This window comes from Lytechinus variegatus, chromosome 5 (assembly GCF_018143015.1).
Source record: "Lytechinus variegatus isolate NC3 chromosome 5, Lvar_3.0, whole genome shotgun sequence".
Taxonomy (NCBI): domain Eukaryota; kingdom Metazoa; phylum Echinodermata; class Echinoidea; order Temnopleuroida; family Toxopneustidae; genus Lytechinus; species Lytechinus variegatus.
In genome coordinates this window covers 31,751,667-31,768,886 of record NC_054744.1, presented here as the reverse complement: position 1 = coordinate 31,768,886, position 17,220 = coordinate 31,751,667, and the positions used below count along the sequence as shown (strand labels likewise).

General features: G+C 37.2%; 1 protein-coding gene across 2 annotated transcripts; it reads right to left on the bottom strand.

The window, feature by feature from the left end:
- Positions 1–4,656: 4,656 nt before the first annotated feature.
- Positions 4,657–9,901, bottom strand: LOC121415934 (neurotrypsin-like). Of its 2 annotated transcripts, none has more exons than XM_041609335.1 (5): positions 9,464–9,901; positions 8,787–9,138; positions 8,024–8,250; positions 6,198–6,351; positions 4,657–5,287 (listed from the first exon to the last, which is right to left on the bottom strand). In XM_041609335.1, exons 2-5 carry the CDS (start codon positions 8,872–8,874, stop codon positions 5,082–5,084), a joined length of 675 nt encoding a protein of 224 aa, XP_041465269.1. In that variant the 5' UTR covers positions 8,875–9,138; positions 9,464–9,901; the 3' UTR covers positions 4,657–5,081. The 2 variants fall into 2 exon arrangements, with proteins under 2 accessions (XP_041465269.1, XP_041465268.1); XM_041609334.1 differs by having other exon boundaries at positions 8,791–9,138.
- Between the last annotated feature and the right edge of the window lie 7,319 nt (positions 9,902–17,220).

Here is a 17,220-nt window from a genome sequence, read left to right as displayed (position 1 = left end):
GACGGTTCACCTTTATCAAACCGTCTGTCTCTTTGCCACATATCACAAAATATGTGAAATCTCTGTAAACATGGTTAATGATATTTGGACGCTTTGGGCTCATCTTGATTAGCTGTCTGTGGTTCGTTTCAATCAACATTACATCAATCTGATCCATCCCTTGCCGTTTACAAACAAAACCTTCACCATCTCTTATTTTCAGCATGGTTGGAAAACCACATGAGCTACCATTACTCTCTCCTGAAATATAGCAAGTCACTGGTACAATGCTTGATGATAACTCGTGCAACGTGAAACCTGCAAAGACTTGGTTTTCACCAAACACCTCGTTAGAAAACGAATTGTTCATCTTGTTTTCCTGATGAAAGACTGTTTCCATTACTGTTATATTTTTAGTGACTAATGATACAGATAGGTCCCCTTGCACGAAGTTCCACTTACATGCTGCATAAACGGACAAATCGATTTTTCGAAGAAGCATTGAACAAATTGGCGATTCTTGAAGATCAAATGTCACTGTATTTGCAAGAGTAGAAGTAAAAATCTGTTGCCCGTCCTTGTATTCACTCACATATTCAGACATACTTATTTCCCCATGTATCTCGTTACATACAATGCTGTTCCCACATTTAGTCAACATCTTGAAGGAACAAACTTCGAATGCTCTTCCGTCTCCGAATACACTAACACGGCTATTTATTTTCGGTTCCTCCTCAATGTCCTCGATGACACAATTCATTAGGCCAATGTTGTTAAGAGATGGAGTGATGTTCAGGTCCCCAGGATGGCACTGGATATACGCTTTGGACTCATGTGAAAATGCCAGAACCAGTATAGCAAGGAACTTGAGAAAATCATTGGAATCCATAATTTCGTATCGGTATATATATTGGGCATTAACAGTATCAGAATCATATGAGAGGATATATATCTCGTTTTTTTCTTTTATATATGGCTGTATTACGTGCTGCACTTTCGGTTATAAACATGATAAACATAGTGATTAAACATCCGGAGTTCTGTTCGTCATGTTGAAGTAGTTGCTAAACATGATCCTGATCATGCTGATGACGGTTAAGTGAGAACATCTGTGCTCAAGACAAATCATTCATCACCTTTTGGTTTCTACTCTACTACCATGCTTTGAAATCTGTAGGCTTATAACTTGACATGTGCTTACAATGATTTTGTTTTTGGTCTTAGTTTCAAAACATTCCCGACCAAGAGTATCATCTCTTCAAGATTTAAGCACATACTGTTGTAATTAATCTTTTCTAAAGGGTACAGATTTTGTTTTTATGTCTGTCAAACTTATTTGGTCATTCCATATTCAATATTTTCTTTACCTTATTGCTGCTTAACTTAGTGTTTGTTTGATATGGTTCCAGCACAAAATTCATTAATCTCTATTCACATGCAATATTATCAGTTTATAACCCGATATTAAAAAAAGGAGTGGCTTTGTTTAACCATTATATGTTTTGTATTCCTACTGATAAAAACAATGCGATTAATATGAGAATAAATGATGATGAATATGATAAGATTACAAATAACATGTACATATTAGTAATTATATGTCCATGCTCAGCTTAAGTTATTTTTTGCCACATCAACAAGCGCAGTGTTCGGGTATCCAAAGTGCATCAGTACCAATATTGTCACCCTTTACACTGCTGTGTTATAGATTCGATCAGCATACATTATCTCCTCGTCACTCTTATGGAGTAGCCTCTCGCCAGGCGCATCCATTTCGTGGATATTTATTCTTGTTACTCCTTTCGGTTCAATTATCACAGAGCCCATCATTTTACTCAATGGATTAGTAGTTACTGGGCCTACATCGAAATGCCCTCCAGTGGCTCCCCTTTCTCTAGAAGCAATGCTAATTCGCGGAGGCACTAACGGCGGTAGAGCTACTACTAGAGGTGCAGACGTGTGCTGTTTGGGATTTTGTAAATCAGACCTTGAAGAATTCGAACCAACCGGATCTGTAGTTTCAATCGGGAACGATTGGTCACGAATACATCGCAATTTATCGTCTTTCTTCCTTTTTGTCATATGCAGGAAAACCTCGGTGCAAATGATGATGCACGTCACAATGCCCAATGCTGTAAGAAGTCCATAGATCACGAAGAAAAGTCTGCCATGAGAGTAAAGTATCTGATTCCTGTCTTTCTTATCGCTGCAGTGGATATGCTCTACGGTGTGTTTGGCCTCCATGGTGACTTCATTCGCCTTCGTCGTATCAACAGAGTAATCTGTATTACCTGGCCATTCCGTTGTCAGCGATGACTCCATTTTCCTGGAATCAGAAAACCCCGGAGCTGTTGACAGAGCAATGTCTGGAGATGTGAGCGGACAACCACGAAATATTCTGAAGATTGTCCGTATCAGTTTTTCCTGACATTAGCAGTACAGCAAGTGTCATATTCTATTTACACTTCGTCTTTCCTCTTAATTCAATGGGATTTCCAAAACTTTTATGCCATGAAACCAAATGATGAAATCGACGAAATAGAAAAAAAAATGTTTTGGATAATTCGTGGCATAAATAGGCTCAACTTGCTCATGTTTAACAAAAGTTGCCAAAATACTTATACAAAAGCTTAACCCCCTTTCATTGCCAAGTTTCCTCTGCGTCCCCGTTGAGCTCAGATTTTTTTCAGAACAAATAAGAATTAAATCAATTAGGCGCAGATAATAAAAAAAGATCGCTCCATCGATTGTTTAAGTGTTTCTGTTTTGAGGAAACGAGAACCCTCCCCGACAGAAAACGAATCTTCAGACAAACCTCTCTGTATTGTTTCTTTCGTATTTCATCTATCCTTTTTTTCATTTTTTTTTTGGTCAAATTTGTGTATTACACTTATTTGTTTTATTCTCCCCACTTTTTGTCTCACCCTCTTCATCTCTCTCATGCTCGTAGTTTCAGCGTAAATGTAACACTCCATAATAATGAAGAGTAGAGGATATACTTCAGGATCAATCTTGCGTATAAATACGTAATGATATCAATTACTTATGAACTGACACGTACGCTACTGGATCAGTTTCGGTTTCAGAGAGCGGCCTCATCCTCAGCCTACTTAAGGCATCACTTGTGAATTTTTGAAAATAAAATAAAAAATGTAAAATAATTAAAGTTAAGACTTCTGTTTCATTACGACTGTACACATCCGACTTGATTTGGCCCACAAGCGGATTCCTTACTTAGTCCCGGGACATCAATTTTCAATAGAACAGACATGATTCTGCTGGTAGTAAGAGGCTGCTTAATTGGGGAATGATAGTTTGTACATGATGTTAGCATTAATACACAAAGAGGGAGCCCTCGAAAATATCGTATTATTGTGCTGCTACAGGTTTGAAACCGTTCTTTAAACCAGAACGCCTATATTCCATATTACAGTAGTACCAGTCCATAAAAATGTATAATAATAATAATAATATGAGATTGCCAAGCGCGATTGGTCCACTGCACATCACGTGATATGATCGAAATCAGTGTATTTTCCAAGCCGGTCCATTTTCGATGAGTATATATATTTTCTATTCATGGCGCCGTCTTTTGGATTAGTGGCGATCGTTTGCAATCGATCATTTAAGAGAGTCCGACCTAACGTTAGGCTTACTTCACTTACTAAACTAGACCCTAGATTCATGTAGACAGATAAAACCGCCGTTTCTGGGGATTTATTTAACAATATATGGAAATCTATTGGTGAGTTGAGCCAACGTAGTTCAACGGATAGAGACTGAAACTTTGAATAGATTATTTGTTGTGCTGCCTGATGAGCGATGGAAATCAGATCAGCTTTTAGACGATAAAGTTAGGTAAGTAGATCTAGATTTAGTCCTAGGCCTAGACCTATAAGTTAGGTCTAAATTTTTAACGTTTTAGATCTAGCGTTGGTAATCTATTCTCTGCCCTTTCTTTTGTATTGTTTATTGTATTGTATTTTTGTCTATAGGCGTATCCCGCCACAAGTCTCAGCTTTTAGGGCATACGCCTTCTTTTTTAAACCCAACATATTTATATTTTTCATAACAAATTGATGTATGTATGAATTTATGTTTACGAAAAATGTAATGAAATGGAAGAAAATAAATGTCCATTTGAATCTGGACTAGAGTATAACGTTAGATAAATTTAATCTTGCTTACGTTAGGATCTAACGTTAGAATCTATTGCGAACAAAACGTTATATTATATTTGGTCGACAACAGAAAGATCAGGATCACCACCAACAGTACAGCTGGGATCTAGTATGATATAGATCTAGATCTAAATCTAGTCATGTTTAATCTCATCCCCAAGTTAAATCAGAATGTGCACCGAATCATGGCTCAACATGCATTCTCATAATTCTTAAGGTCTAATTGGTTCATGGACTCTGGACCTGGACAGACTCTAGATCTAAACTTGACTTTGATTAGGAAAAGGCCATTCACTGTACAACGTTAGACTAACGTTAAATGTATACCAGTTCCATCAGTCACTGTGGTTACCATAAACAAGCCTAACGTTAGATCTACTGCATGTATCGTAGATCTAGATCTATCTTCATCATTCAAGGTTATCTAATATGACATAGATTGACTGATGGGGTGTTTGAAATAATATATATTACACACCCAATCAGTTAATATGTGTAACTTTCCCTTACCAAATAATTTTATAACTCTTGAAATTATACATCACTGTGTGAGATATTTTGCGTGTATTTTTTAAACAGGATATCTTTTTATACGTTTCATGCGTCACGAGAAAAAAAATGATAATAATTATTATAATGGGCCGAAGATTTGCGAGGCGATAAACTTATCGGAGACCGTTTTGAGATGAGTTGATGACGCGAGAGTGACTGATGTTGGGTAACCAGACGGTGCATATTAGTCTACAGGTCTGGCTCAGACTCTGATTGAAACCTTGATCAATATGAGGGTTTCACACAAAACTAGCTCAGATTCCTCTGTACAATAGTAACTGTATGTTGTATATCCATAGCACTAATAAAGTGAAGAGTTAGTAGTATACCAAATTAGGTACATTATCTTCTCATCAGATTCAGTTAGAATCAGCTAGATGGTTGATAGGTTGCTTGGCCAGGTGGATAGACCTCGTTTCCACTGACTGTGAGATAGATTTGTCTCCTGTCAGCAGGAGGATTCTTGTCGTGTCGCTGAACCCAGCATATTCCACATATACCGGCAACTACAATTATGATAGATGCCTGAGCGACAAACGATAACGCTCCAATAACAGATGGCCTTAATGATGTATCTGCGATATGTCAGGTGAAAAAAGATAATTTTACCTCGATTATTTCAATATTACGCTGTAAAAAAAGTTAAGTTTACTTTAGCACTTAAGGAACGTGTAAAGTGACTGCACTATGGAGTGTTCATGTAGTAATTCAAATTTCAACCAGACAAATCAGCACTCCGAAATACAGTCACTATACAAGCTCTGTAAGAGGTAAATCAGCACTTCATTTTCATAGAGTAAGTGCAGTTCGGAAAAAAATAGCTTATCAGTTTCTGACTGCTGTATACGTATTGTAAATGTTATAACTAAGTTGTAGATAAGTCCCACGCTTTATGGTAAATAACGCTTTACATAATATTGGAGGGGGATACAGTTGAAATCATTACTCCCTCGTTCCATAACATACATGATTTGCATGTCACTGAATAGTGATATTATCCTATCAACATAACAAGACAAAATCTACTTTAGATAACAATTGTTAAATTATTTGTTTATTTTTATTTTTTTAATGTTTTTATTGATAAATCATCAACATACAAATCACTTACATCAAATTTCACTATAAAAGTTACATAAAAAATCAAGTATAAATCAAAATATATACAGAAGATTGGAGTGATCATTAAAATAAAGAGAAAGAAAAAAAAGGAGAAAGCGGAGTACATACATAACATTTCGTTAAAAACAATATCATACTTTTACATGAGCAAGAACCCCTGGAATGGAAACCAGTCAGCAACAAATTTTGGCAAAGTTACTAAAAAAAATAATAGAAAGACCATGATGCAAAGCATTAAAACAAAAACCTACTCAGGCTGGAAAGGGTAGAAGTGAGGGAGGAGATTATGGTTTTCTCATTTTTAGATTTTCTATTCATACTTCTTATGTTCGATATACTTGACCTTTAGTGGGCTATACTCACAACACTGGACGCCGTTATTCATGACCCCCGCTTGGCTGCAGTTTCCTTCCAATGAAAATACCTTTCTGCAACTAGACAGCGTATCTGAATGAACACAATCAAGTTCATTCAATACCATGGGCATCGTCCTCTCTGGAGATGGGAACGCGGCTGGCTGAAAAGAAGGGATTGACGATGGTGGCAACAGCATCAGTATCATAAGGTTATTGAAGTAAGGTTGCATTCATTATCCAAATAAATGAATGAATGGAAATTTGTAAATACAATTTATTGCTTTCAACCAAGTAAATAGGCTTGCTTCCCCAGCAAGCCTTTAATATTCCAAATGGAAATTTATAAATAAAATGAATGGTATTTTGAACTTACTATAGATAAAAAAAAAACGCCGACATGGAGATAGTTGCCATGAAGACATTCAACAATAATATCAGCAATAATGATAATAATGGTGACGATGGTGATAATGATAAGATGATGACGAAAGGGGAAGAACAAGAAGAGAAATATAAAAGAAGAAGAAGAAACAATACCAAAATTAGAGGACACCGACCAAATCTAATATTAGTGATCATGATAATAAACTGTCCAGTATTACTGCCCCCCCCCAAAAAAAAGGATATATAAAAGAAATGTATCCGTATTATATTTTAATTATTGGAAAGGTAGTAGTTTTCCTAATTTAGTAAAATAAGTTTTACACAATTAGTTATATTCACAAGCGAATATATTAGAGAAATTAAGCTAGCATTATAATAATGTGCATTTAACTCGGTATCTATTTCACTGGGGTACAAATGTTTAGGAATATCATGAATACAATGTTAATTGCAGTGAGAGTGTTTCAAACATATTTCGTTCTCGTGTCGATCAAACCATTTCTCTAAAGTTAAGGTAAGGCACATCTCCTGGCCATGAGTGGCGTACAGATTGGGAGTTGCTTGCCCCCCCCCAAAAAAAAAAAAAACACGACCAAGAAAAACAAATAGAGATAAGGGAAGAAAGAAGGTTGAAGTATGCTATTATTCTCTGAATATTATATCAAATATCATATCTTTCACAAAATAGGATTTGAAAAAAATGTCGATTTTTTTTTTTTTTTTTGGCTCGCTGGCAACTGTTTTATGAATTTTGCCCGATAAGCCATATCTAGTCCCCTAAAAAAATTGTTGCTCTTTACGCCACTCCTGGCCATTTACATGTATAGTTTCATGATTGTCCGAATTCCAGTAACCTTAACATTCTTTTCATCTACCGTATACGTATATTGTTCTTCCCAATAATGTAAATCAAATAATCGGAGACATCATAATGCATGTAATGGAAGCTCACTGAACAGTTTTGTCAATGATCACATTTTTTTTCCTCGAGAATATTCACTCTTAAAATAATTGAGCAAAAAATGCCAAATTTTTAATCAACCCTGGGCAATATACTGTCCAAACAAATATTGGTTAAAATCTGCTCACATTGTGTAAAAAAGCTAATAATTGGGTAATAATTTGGCTAAATTTGGTAATAATTGCCCAGAATATATATATCTTTATTACAAACATATACCCAACACAGTGGACAGTACGTTGCTTACCATTGAAAGCGTGTTGAACAGCATCGCTTTTGTGCTTGAGTTTTATCATGGAAGATTAACCAGTGAGATATCTACCTCATCCCCATCCCCTCCCTGGTCTAGGGTCGGGATTTATTATTCTTTGACAATACACATATCATAGAATCCCATTGGAAATTAGAATTGTTCAGGACTTGATTTAGATTCATTCGAAATTTACTTCATCGGGAAATAAGTTGTAAAATCGTTTGATATTACTTACCTTGCCACCATTAGGATATCCACACCTATTACATACTAACATTGCTGCTCGGTCGTCCAAATTACATATTCCTCCAACTAACATTTTATGGTCATGGTCGCCATATTTGAAGATCTCTGTGACAAGCACTAGCCCTTCTGCAATACCATTGGAGATATCGTATGTAAGCGAAGCGTAACTATACCTCACGCTGTCGAGTAACGTTGTTAATTCGGCAGCAGATATATCTTTGAATAGATAAGAAAGGAGGGAAGTATACCAAAAACTCAATAGAGTAGTTCAGACAAAAGTGTCATAGTAAATAAAAGTAACAGAATATCAACAAGCATCAATTGATAAGTTTGACTGGTGAAATAAAACATAATCTACGTCTACAGTACAAAGTTTTAACTATATTCTCTCTGAGTGTAATAGAAGGTGCATGTATGTCTCTCATTAATGCCCTTAACAAATTAGTATCTGTCTGAAAGACTGAAATGCATATTAACAACTACAAGGGAAATATTATGCAAGAAATCAAACGATCAAGCATTGTAGTAGTATATTATGCAAATGAAAATTTTGTATCCTATGTATCCTTTGTACCCTATGATGTCTTATATATTTACTGAAAGCAGGAAAATGTGAGGTGCTTCTGCAGATGAAAATTATAAAGCATCTTCAGATCATTTCGTAAATCACAAGACTTATTTGTACTATTCTTTATTATGTGAGATTTTCATATGTGTTTCTCTTCTAGCTATAGATGTGACAAATTAAATACCTACTGCACGCAACCCCTCCGTATATTGAGCAGTAATCATCAGATTTGTCAGATACTTGGCAGGATGACAGTGATGGTTCGCTCCCATTACATATAAACTTGGTCCTCCTTATTGGGAAGCGTTCTTTTGACTCGTTTTGAGGGCGCCATGAGCTGGGGTACTGATAATCGCTGTCTTCCCATTTCAGGGCATACCCTTCAGTAAATCCCAATTGTCGACAGGCTACTAAGACATTAAATGGGTCCAGATCGTATTTACAGATGGCTTGCCATACACCTGTCAAGTTGACTAGAACGAATCCTTCATTCTCTGAAAATCCCGCATGCAAGCGAATCGAGCTGTCAACCGCATCTATGATTACATTTTTTTAATGGTTAAAAAAACAAGAAACGAAAGATAGGTTAGGAGTGTTTTGCATATTGAAAGTCATGAGACAATGAATCAGACCGTCATTCAGTACAATATATTGTATACATCCGGGCATAAATATTGTCACGAAACCAGCGAGAACCATATCGCGCAGGTCTTCGTATCATAGGCCTACATGACAGTCAACTGTATGTCACGTTTAAGGCACAGATGCGAAACAATACATGTTACTCTTTCACACCCTTTGCAAGATATACAGATATGTTTGCCTACACTTGCGAGCAAATACTAGCTAAATGGTACTTACATGACTCCATACACATGATACACAAAACTAAACAGGCAACTTGGGATATCCAACACGCGCGAACCTCCATATTTTACATTCAAGTACATGTAATCATTTCCTTGTGCATAGTGTCGTTATAACGTGTTTCGTGCACATCCTTTCACTGAATTTCCACCGTGTGGATGTACGCAATTCAATAGCGTATATAGCATCCCCTTTGCAGGCCCTCTATACAACCACCAGTTCCTTTTAAAATGCAAGTCTAATCATAATGGAAAAATGGAGGTCACTGTCGAAATAAAGGTAGTGCACCAGGACAGCACATCGTCCACAGATTCGGACCGGACGAAAAATTCTGACCGGACGAAAAGGCTGCTAGTAAAGGGCTTTTGACAAAAAAATATACCAAGGAGATCTCCTTGGTTATGATTATGACCTTGTAATGGTCTGTTCGATTCCGGTGGGGGGGGGGGCACTCAGTTATAATTCCTAGTGGTATGTGCCGCGAAGGGGACCCCTATTTTTACACTCAAATTTCCGTTCCAAGGCATACCATTTTTGTCATATTGAGAAAAAGAACAAAGAAAGCTGCTCCAAAGCATAGCATTTTCTTCTTATCGAGAAAAAAAGAAGAAACAAATCCGCTCCAAAGCTTCGCATATTTTTCGTTACGCCGTTCCGGTCGCTTTGATCCGCTACAATGAGCTGCAATTTTGGTGAAAAGCGGCCGCAGAGCACTGTCCGACCATCGTCTCTGCACCCGGCGGGCGTGCCGCTGGGCTCGCTGCATCATACATGCATACCCGTTCCCGCATACAACCGTAATTCCGAAGCTTCGTAATTCCGAAGGTTCGGTTATTCCGAAGGTTCGTATTTCCAAAGATTCGTAATTCCGAAGGTTCGTCAATCCGAAAACGAAATAAGGTTCGTAATTCCGAAGGTTCGTCAATCCGAAAACGAAATAAGGTTCGTAATTCCGAAGGTTCGTTAATCCGAAAACAAAATGAGGTTCGTAATTCCGAAGGTTCGTCAATCCGAAAACGAAATAAGGTTCGTAATTCCGAAGGTTCGTTAATCCGAAAACGAAATAAGGTTCGTTAATCCGAAAATTAAATAAGGTTCGTATTTCCGAAAATGAAAAATTATTCATTTTGGTAACAAAAACGGTGTTGTCATTACAAGATTACACGATATTATGCAATGACGATCGATGCACATGCATGTGTTGTGGCCAAAAGCATGTATTTCATTAAGAATAGGCGCCCTGATCAAGCATATAGGCTAATTTCGATTTTTATCTGAGCAATTGCTGCCTAAGCAAATGGTTTAAAGATGCAGGGGATCAAGTGTGTTGGTCGCGTGCGAGTAACCTCTAGATAATAGGATTTGTATTGGAGGGGATGTCATTTTTAATAACAGCTTCTGCTGGTAATAAAAAATAATACTATAATAATGATCCTTGTGAGATGTTGAAAGCGCGAATCGCAAGCTCAAACTAATAGACATTTCATGTAACAAGACGTGAACTTAAACATTCTGAGCAGTTTTTTTAATAGTGAGAAAGATGTGTATCCTTCTAAAGAATTAACTCGAGGGGGAGCTGTAATTTGTTTATATAGTGACCTAAGTAATCTTTTAATGACTGCATTTAGTGACTCATGAATAGAATATATATCTTACGAACTAAATAATGAGAGCGCGAACCGCAAGCTTAAAATTTGTGATATTCCACCTGAAAACTGGACATTTTATATTTTTTTGTAACCAGGAACAGAATGAGTTCCTCAATAAACAATACTTGATGCGAGCGAGAAACGTGAGCCAAAATTTTCCGATTTCCAACCTGAAAAATTGGACATTCTAAGCATTCTTCTTAAAAAATAATACTGGGAGAACAGTTTTCAGAACTGAAGTGGCTTCCCTATCTATATCATTATTATCATTCTAGGCCTACATTAAATTTCCAAAAGTTTGAGCACGTGATTCGCTCGCAACATCTCACAAGGATGCCCTTTTAACAGTAATTGACCAAAAAGGCGAATTTTACATCTTCAGATTTGATTTCTTCCCCCCCCCCCCTAACCGCTTGCTCGCTACGCTCGCAGAAATGAAACGTAAATATATAATTTATCAATCAGTGATCACTTAATTTTTTTGCTCAATTCAATTACTACAAAACACACAACCTCTTTACACAGATGATAATCTCATGGTGAAAATATACGTTTGCACCAAATTGCCCCTATTGGTCCCCTTTTTTTACTTTGCCCCCCCCCCCCAAGGAAAATATATTCCGCCGCCACTGGTTGAAACACGCATCGTCTTTATGGCTAACTGTAAAACATTCTTTAAGTGTCCCCTTTAGATCAGGTCAGAGCTCATATATTTAAAATTTCTGTTAGCGACCTTGCTCGCAGTTATTATCTAAAGTTAGTTACATAGGCATTTCGTTTTGAAGATCACAAACATATTGCCCATCATATTAAAAAATATATATATATTGCTCGCGCTCGCATTATTTAAAAAGGGTTTATCATGTTATTACATATTTACTTTTTTTATAAGTATAAAGCTAATTATTGACTGTTAGGACTACCCTTTCAAGGAAACAAACAAAAATCAACTTTAAGCTGCCGATCGAGGAAAATGTGGCTGAAAAAATATTGCCCCCCCCCCCATATTTGACGAAAGTTGGATCCGCCGGGAGGGAGGCAGGGGGCACTTGCACCCCCAAAATGAAATTAAAAAAAAACAGGGAAATGAATATTTTCCAAAATGGGAAAGTTCCTTTTTCAAAAATAAATATGCGGTTTTTCGTGTTTTTTCGAAATAAAATACTCTTTTTAAAGTATACAAGTTAAGTTTTCAGACTGGAATATTGCAAATTTTCAGCTTGCGCTTCGCACTCTCATTCGATTGGTGAAATATGCATCCTAAAGAGGTCAATGCTTTCTTTAACAGGTTCCTTTTCTGGTCAGTATGTTTAAGCTGCGTTTCAGTGCGCTCGTGTTAATTTTTTAGTTAGATGCACATCTTTTTAATGACAGCAGAAATCTGCTCGGATTTTTAAAAACTTATTTTCATTTTTTATTGAAATACCCTAAAGTTTTAGCTTGTGATTCACGCTCGCAACACCTCGCAATTATGCCATTTTAAGAATAATTGACACCAAAAAACGTTTTACGACTTCACCTTTGAATTTATTTTACCAAGCCGCTCGCTCATTACACTCTCTCCCGAAAAATAAAGCCTACATATACGTTTTGCCATAATAAGAAATCACTTCAAAAAATATTTTTCTCTACTTAATCACTATCAAACACAATGACTTCAAGCAGATGATAATCTTAAGGGGAAAATTTTTGACGTATGAGTTTCATTTTTTGGCTTTACCCCCAAACGAAAATTCGTTCGGCCGCCCTTGCCTTCCCATCATCCTCATAACAATTGAACGGCAACAGTGTCCCCCGCCCCCTCCGCCTTGCCTCTGCTTTCCGGTTTTCACTTTTCGGATTAACGAACCTTATTTTGTTTTCGGATTAACGAACCTTATTTCGTTTTCGGATTAACGAACCTTATTTCGTTTTCGGATTAACGAACCTTATTTCGTTTTCGGATTAACGAACCTTCGGAAAAACGAACCTTATTTTGTTTTCGGATTAACAAACCTTCGGAACAACGAACCTTATTTCGTTTTCGGATTAACGAACCTTCGGAACAACGAACCTTATTTCGTTTTCGGATTATCGAACCTTCGGAACAACGAACCTTATTTCGTTTTCGGATTATCGAACCTTCGGAATAACGAACCGTCGGAATAACACCACAAATGTTCGGATTAACGAACCCTTTTTCGTTTTCGGATTAACGAACATCGAGGTATAGGCAATTTACGTGTTTCGGAAATACGAACCTTCGGAATAAAGAACCTTCGGAATTACGAAGCTTCGGAATTACGAAGTGTAACCACCCGTTCCATAGGGTTGAATACGCACACACGCTGGCGATTCGTTCCAAGGACCCCGGTTTTCACAAACATTTGTAGTTCCGAAGCCCGTTCCGAGGACCTTCCTTTTTACAATAAGCCCGCTCCAAGGCCCCCGTTTTTTTTGTCTCGCCCGCGGCACACCCCCACCACTTTTTTTTTTGGTCGAGTGCCCCCCCCCCCCGGGTGTTAGATTAAGTTTATAATATCAAGTTTCACGCCATGTCATAAAAAATGAGTAAAAACTTAAAGTCATTCACCTGAATCGTTATGCAATTTTTAGGATAAGGAAAAAAGATCATATGGACATGAACAATACTTCAAGGCCTGACCATATGGAGTTGCTATTTTGTGTTTTTCTAGTCACTCATTGCAATGGTAAATGCCGTAAACTATTCGTTTTGTTCATCATGTATTTTAATGTAGGAAATAGACTTTTAATTTCTTTACTATTTCCGCTTTATAGTGACGAGCTGTCCCCTGACATCATTCTAGTAACTGTTATTATAATTCTACATTTTATATTACTTTTAGATATTTTAATCAACCGTCCATTTTCTGGAATGAACGTATTTTGAAAATAGAATATAAATATGTCGATGCAAAATCAAGAAACAAAATAAGGTATCAGGCTTGTTTCTAGTGATGGAAGTCACTTTATGAAGAATTTACACTATTTTGGGAGTAAAATGTCTATGCATCATAAAACACTACCTTTCACTGCTTTTAACTTTAAAATTAATAACCCATTCCACATTTTTTTTTAATTTTGCTTTCTTTGAAGCCAGGCTCTTCCGTAATAAAGAAACATATACAGATTAAAAAGGGGACAGGGGGTGTGAGATAGTCTGCAGGCACAACAAGTGGGTATACACGCAAAGGCTAGCACATACAAAATTTTCAAAATTCTGAGCGAGAGGACCTTCAGTACCTTTAAGACAGTAGTTGGCCGCACATTTTGACCCTGAACTCGAGTGTAGGGTTTGCACAGCAGACTAGCGGGAGTCGATATTCGACAAGCTCGGTTGTGTGCTAGGTCACGGGGACCGGGGGGGGGGGGTAGTGCATATTAAGTGTTCTTATCAGACGTGTATTTTAAAGCGATCCAGTGGCATAACCTCCCCCCCCCCCCCGTTAGAGTCACATAGTTTAGAGCGTGACATATACGTATAATAGACAACAAAATTTGAAATATAATCATATTTAATATTGCAAGAAAAAAATGTGATCGAAACACAGCTGTACAAAGCTATATAATTAAACAGTGTATTGTTCTACCATGGATATTCTCTCTAATAATAATAGAAATAATAATTATAGTACAGTTCTCAATAGATGCATAACACCTACAGGGGGGTGTTTCACAAAGATTTAAGTATGACTTAGAGTCGCACTTAAATACCGAGTTGCGTACGGTATGAAAGGCTTGACCGCATTGGTCAGATCGTGTGATGAGGACGCGCACTAATGCCTATCTATCAATAAGATCGCGCGTTGCATATCATGTACGCGTCGGCATTTAAGTGCGACTTAAGTCATGCTTAAATCTTTGTGAAACACCCCCCAGGTCTCTATGTGGTATACTTTTTAAACCGAAATAATAATTTTATGTCATGCAATTTACGAATAAATATATATTCGACCGTCCAATCTTTTTACCCAGAACCTATCATTTATTTATAAGTTTACAAGTTGGAATACGTTAGATTGAGTAATTCATAAGAGAGCTTGGATAAGAGGTATATATATATATACATGTATGTGCATACGAATCTTGTTCAGGATCACACATATAGGTGAAGATAATTGCTGGCCCGGTCCCCTATTGGCGAAAGTCGGATGCGCCCTTGTGGACACATAGACACACACCGGAAAATGGCCGGTGCCTCCCCTGAAAAAGCAAGGACCCCCAGTGCCTCCCCCCCGGGAGGAAAAATCCTAGCTACGCCACTGGCAATGACAGCATTTCTTGCAGACACACAAGGCACAATTTGTCATATATTTGGTCAAGCTGGCCATTTTATTCAATCCTGTATGAACTCATTTTGAAATTATTATCACAACTTGCATTTATCTTTAAGAAGCATAATACCATGAAATAACAATCACAGTATTGAATATCAAAAGTCCAATCGTTACTTTAACATTTTAGATCATAATGACAACTATTATAAAAAAATAATTCTTGCATTCCCTTTCCTCATGAAAATAATTAGCAATGGAGTATCAAGAACTTCCGTTTATTATGTTTATACTTTCCGTGAGACGATACTAGAGGCTTGGTCACTCTACACTTACGGATGCAGAGAGAATTTAAATCAGAAAAAGAGTCTTGCCATCAGTTGGAAAAAAATCATTATGTATCCGTTGTGTCCTCTCTACATACGTGTTTAATTCGCTCTATATCCGTCGAGCATCCGCCAATTGTGTTATCATTGTTCGCCCATTTTGTCCGTTGTCTAGAGCGAATGAAAACGGATGGAGCCACCCCGAAATTTTGCTTGTCCGCTGTATCCGTTATCAGTGGCGTAGCTAGGATTTTTTTCCCGGGGGGCACTGGGGGGTCCTTGCTTTTTCAGGGGGGGGGGGCACCGGCCATTTTTCCGGTGTGTGTGTGTATGTGTCCACAAGGGCGGATCCGACTTTCGCCAATAGGGGACGGGGCCCGAAATTATCTTCACCTATATCAGTCACTTCTTAGTTTTATTCTTATAAAACAACAAACATAAAATAATCTCATAAGCCTTATAAAATGTGCGAGCGCGAAGCGCGAGCAATTTTTTTTTTTTTTACTTTAATGTATTTTTTCCTGAAAATTTAATTTTCTGGGCAATGTTATGTGTGATCCTGAACAAGATTCGCATGTACCCCCAAGCGCGAACATAATTTTTCATCAACTGTTCTAGCATTATCGAAAATGGACCTGTTAAGGACTGCTTACAGTCACCCACGAAGACGGTATATATTTCAATAATGCGAGCGCGAAACGAGAGCAAATTTTTTGAAATTCCGACCTAAAAAAGTGGTCATAAGCACTTTTTGTATTAATTAATGGGATAGGTATCTAACTAAACAATTGATGTGTGCGCGAGAGGAAGAAAATTGCGATTTATAAGTGGGACACTCTATTCATATTTTGTAAACATAAATAGGATATAGTCAATTGGGTATCATTAATAATGCGATCGTGAATCGTGAGCAGACAATTATTGATATTCTGATGTAAAACTGGATTAAGTACATTTAGATAAAGAACATGCAGGCTATCGCGCATGTTTTAGATTCAGAATCTGGGCATTCTGAATACATTTGTTTAATGAAACATTATGGAATACACGTAGACAATATGAACTTGGCAAATCAAACAATGTGACTACGCAGCGTGAGCTTAAAATGCTGATATGTAGACCGTAAAACGGTCATTTTACAGAGCATTTAATTTTTTGTAAATGAAAAAAAAATAATGAAAGCTCGATGTCCGAGCTAAAATATGTTTTGCATATTGACTTCAAAACTTGCTCCACATCTGCCTATTGAGCAAGATATGAATCCCATCGAACAGGAAATTATGGCGCAAAGCGCTAGCAAATATTCTATATAGTAACATGAAAAGATTTGTTTTAATTGCAATTCTTCCCCTCACATTATTTCATTCACTCGTCTTCCTCCTCTTATTTTCCTCTTCTTTTTTTCTTCTGTCTTTCTTCTTCTTTTCCTTTTTCTTTCTTCTTTCTCCCATTTTTCTTTTCTTTTTTTTGCTCTGCCAATTTTTTCTGGGTTGGCACCTGGG